The following is a 3493-nucleotide window of genomic DNA, read 5'->3' on the forward strand; positions in this document are numbered from 1 at the left end:
TTTAAAACAAAATCAGCAAGTAATCCACACGACTCCAGTCCATCAATCAATGTCCTGTCAAAACTGTAGTTAATGGCAAAGCCAAGCACTGGTGGGTATTGTGAAAGAATATTAATTTTTTTTAAAGATAGACCTACTTTGAACTTGGTTTATGCCAAGTTTAAAAGAATTGTTTAAAAGTGTAATACATAAGCCATGATGCTATAAAGAGTTCCACCAATCGGAGTTTGTTAATTAATGTCCTGTAAAGCAAAAACCTGTGTGTTTATAATAAACAAATTAATCATTGCGTTTTAACTTAGAGTCCATAATCTATAATATTGCTTACTCCAGTAAAAAGTTGGTCTCATCTGAATCAGGTTAGTAATATGCACAGATCAAGCACTATTAACGCTCACTACAAGTAAGCGTTATTTTCAATTATGAATATTTTGGCCAGAAGTAACAGTTTAAAGTTAAAAAAACATCTTAATGATGGATTTGTTTTAAACACACAGCTTTCCCCTTCACAAGACAGTAATTAATATGAATTACTTGCGGATTATTGTGATGTTTTTATCAGCTGTTCGGACTCTCATTCTTCACTGCAGAGGATCCATTGGTGAGCAAGTGATGGAATGCTAAATTTTTCCAAATTTGTTCCAATAATAATTAAAAACTCATAAAAAGAGATTATTTATGAATAATCTCTATTATTTGTGTGATCTTATGTGCATTTTAAATGACATTAACTGTCTATCATAGACAAACTGTCAAAGTTTAATTGTAAAATTGTGAATGAGTGTAGATCAGGGGTGCCCAAACTCGGTCCTGGAGGGCCGGTGTCCTGCAGAGTTTAGCTCCAACTTGCCTCCACACACCTGCCTTCAAGTTTTTAGTATGCCTATTAAGAGCTTGATTAGCTGGTTGAGGTGTGTTTAATTGAGGTTGGAGCTAAACTCCTCAGGACACCGGCCCTCCAGGACCGAGTTTGGGCACCCCTGGTGTAGATGAAAACCTCAGATCCATATCAAGCCTTCTATTGGTTAGTGACACTAGAACGTTCTCATTTGCTAATGCATAAACTCTATAAGCCCAGAGGAGAATCAAAGGTAATCAATTAAGCTGAAAGGGGAGGCGTCACCTAAATTCAAAGCTGTACTTAATGGCAAAGCCAAGCACTGGTGGATGTTGTGTCAACATTTGTCAGGATGGTCATTTTGCAAGGTGTGTTAGTTTTGATCGTGGCTTTTGATCTGAAGAATGCATGGGGAAGTTTGATACACAGTCAAAGTCCACACAGCATGAAGCCACAGTCAGATCCAGCTTCCAGAGGTCCTGGTTTTTCTTCTCAAGCATTCTTGAACCCTTTGCAAAAGGCTTCTCAGTTTCAGAGTCTGGACTCCAGAGGATTTGTGCAAGAGCCTCTTGGTTTTCAGGAGAAGCAGCTGTTGCAGGGTCCAATCAAGCCTTTGGACTGGAGGTTTCCCATTGTTCCAGAGGTGCAAAGCGAGTTGGTGGTGGATTTCCAGTTGAGGCAACCTGTGACTCCCAGTAGTGTGGCTGTTCAATACGTTGAGAACAGGATTCTTGTGGAGGTAAAGAAGGATTTGTTTAGCAATGGTCAACTGATCCAGCCATCTCGTTTGTCTATGGGAGGCTGCCCTGTTTTCGGTGAGGACTCTGCCTCTAGGGTGCTCCTCTTTGAATATGAACTACAGGACTGCAATAGTGTGCTGATGGTAAGAACCGTTAAATCCTACTGGATTATTTGTACACCAAAGAATAAAGGTTATGTGTCAATTGTTACTTGACTGTTTAACATTCACAGGACCTTTCCATTCCTTGTGTTTTAAGAACTGCTTGCTGAAAGCTGCTTTGGGGAACCAAAAGTAGTTATTTGACATTGCTGCTAAACCTTTTTGTGTAGTTGAGAACTCCTTTGGTAACCCCTTCAATCTCTTACAGATGACTGAGGATGCGCTTGTCTACACTTTTACTCTTACCTACACTCCTGAGGCGTTTGCTGGAACTCAGATTTCACAACATTGTCCCTGAGAATTAGGGTAAGGTCTAGTGACTCGATGCTATAGAGATGACATGGAGTTCTGTCGCTTATCAGGTGCCTTGTGGATGCTACGGCTTCCAGCTCCCGCTTCATGCCTCGAACCCAGGAAGACCAGATCCGGTTCCAGCTGGAGGCCTTCATGTTCCAGGGAGGACACAGTCCTTCTGTACATACTGTGCTGACTGAATTTGACCTTCACATCTGTTTTGTGACCTCCTTAACTGTCTTGCAGATCTACATAACGTGTATTGTGAAGGCCACTCTTGCTTCTGCACCCAGTGATGCTCTCCGCAAATCCTGTTCCTTTTCCAACGGGTATGTTATGCTACTTAAGAACATGTTGAAGGTGCCGTGTCTGATTGTTCTTATTGCAGGTGGCTTGCTGCTGATGGGAACCACCAGGCTTGTGGTTGCTGTGACTCCACTTGTGGTCCTGATGGTGGAAATGCTGCTCCTTTTGGGGGTAGGTAGCTACTTTAGAGATTGCTTTTGACACTTTAAGTGCTCTACTTAACTTGGGTATTTGCTTACTAGGCATTCAGTGGGAAGGCAAGGCCTCACTCGGTCCTGTAATGGTTCAAGAGCGACTGAAGACTTTCGATGGTTTTCAGTAAACGGAAAAACCTATAGCTGGTTTTCAATAAATGGAGAAATGTATGGTTTCTTGTGTTCCTGTCTAGTTTAACCCATTTTAATGTACTGTAAATGTGGGGAAACTGGTAGTCCTACTGTACCCTTTCTCTTTCTAGAACGAAAAGCTATTTTCTCAGGGTACTTTTTTTTTTTTTTTTTTTTTTTTTTTAAAGGCAGACTTGTGAACATTGGCTGTGTTCAAAATGGTTTTACTGCCGTGTGTGTTATTTTTTTTTTTTTTTGTTTTTTTTTAAAAGGCAGACTTGTGAACATTGGCTGTGTTCAAAATGGTTTTACTGCCGTGTGTGTTATTTTTTTTTTTTTTTGTTTTTTTTTAAAAGGCAGACTTGTGAACATTGGCTGTGTTCAAAATGGTTTTACTGCCGTGTGTGTTATTTTTTTTTTTTTTGTGAAACCATATACTAAGCAACAAATGTTTCAGAGTAGTATGCTTAAGTGTTATGTCAAACACTGAACATTAGTTCTGCACAGCGGTCAAGGTTGTTGCCTTAAGCCCTGTTCACACTGCCAGCAATGCACTGCGACAAAGCGACATGCTCCCATTCATTTTCAATGGAAAGCTGGCGACGGTGACTGTTGGTGACAGAATGTGGGCGTGTTAAGACTTGTTTAATTTTATGCACATGAACAGTGACTTTCACAAGTGACAACCAATAGGCATGGTGCTTCCCCGTTTCGAGTGCAGGCAAGACTGGACTAATTTCCTGAGCGACTTCACTTTTATATGACTTGACTACATTGGCTGTGTTCAAAATGGTTTTACTGCCGTGTGTGTTATTATTATTTTTTTTT

General features: G+C 40.5%; 1 protein-coding gene across 1 annotated transcript; it reads left to right on the forward strand.

Moving 5' to 3' along the window:
• Positions 1-1175: 1175 nt before the first annotated feature.
• LOC107589959 (zona pellucida sperm-binding protein 3-like) lies at positions 1176-2704 on the forward strand. The gene is made up of 6 exons (XM_016278550.1): positions 1176-1721; positions 1948-2029; positions 2080-2213; positions 2280-2362; positions 2422-2510; positions 2582-2704. The coding sequence occupies exons 1-6, from the start codon at positions 1191-1193 to the stop codon at positions 2659-2661; spliced, it is 999 nt and encodes a 332-aa protein (XP_016134036.1). The 5' UTR covers positions 1176-1190; the 3' UTR covers positions 2662-2704.
• The last annotated feature ends 789 nt before the right edge of the window (positions 2705-3493 follow it).

Source organism: Sinocyclocheilus grahami, unplaced genomic scaffold, assembly GCF_001515645.1.
Source record: "Sinocyclocheilus grahami isolate Dianchi unplaced genomic scaffold, SAMN03320097.WGS_v1.1 scaffold122.1, whole genome shotgun sequence".
NCBI classification, from domain to species: Eukaryota; Metazoa; Chordata; class Actinopteri; order Cypriniformes; family Cyprinidae; genus Sinocyclocheilus; species Sinocyclocheilus grahami.

Coding starts and splice junctions, on each gene's coding strand:
- LOC107589959 (XM_016278550.1), top strand. CDS start 1,191: ATGGTCATTTTGCAAGGTGTGTTAGTTTTGATCGTGGCTTTTGATCTG. Junction 1,722..1,947: donor ACTGCAATAGTGTGCTGATG/GTAAGAACCGTT, acceptor AATCTCTTACAG/ATGACTGAGGATGCGCTTGT. Junction 2,030..2,079: donor AACTCAGATTTCACAACATT/GTCCCTGAGAAT, acceptor TATAGAGATGAC/ATGGAGTTCTGTCGCTTATC.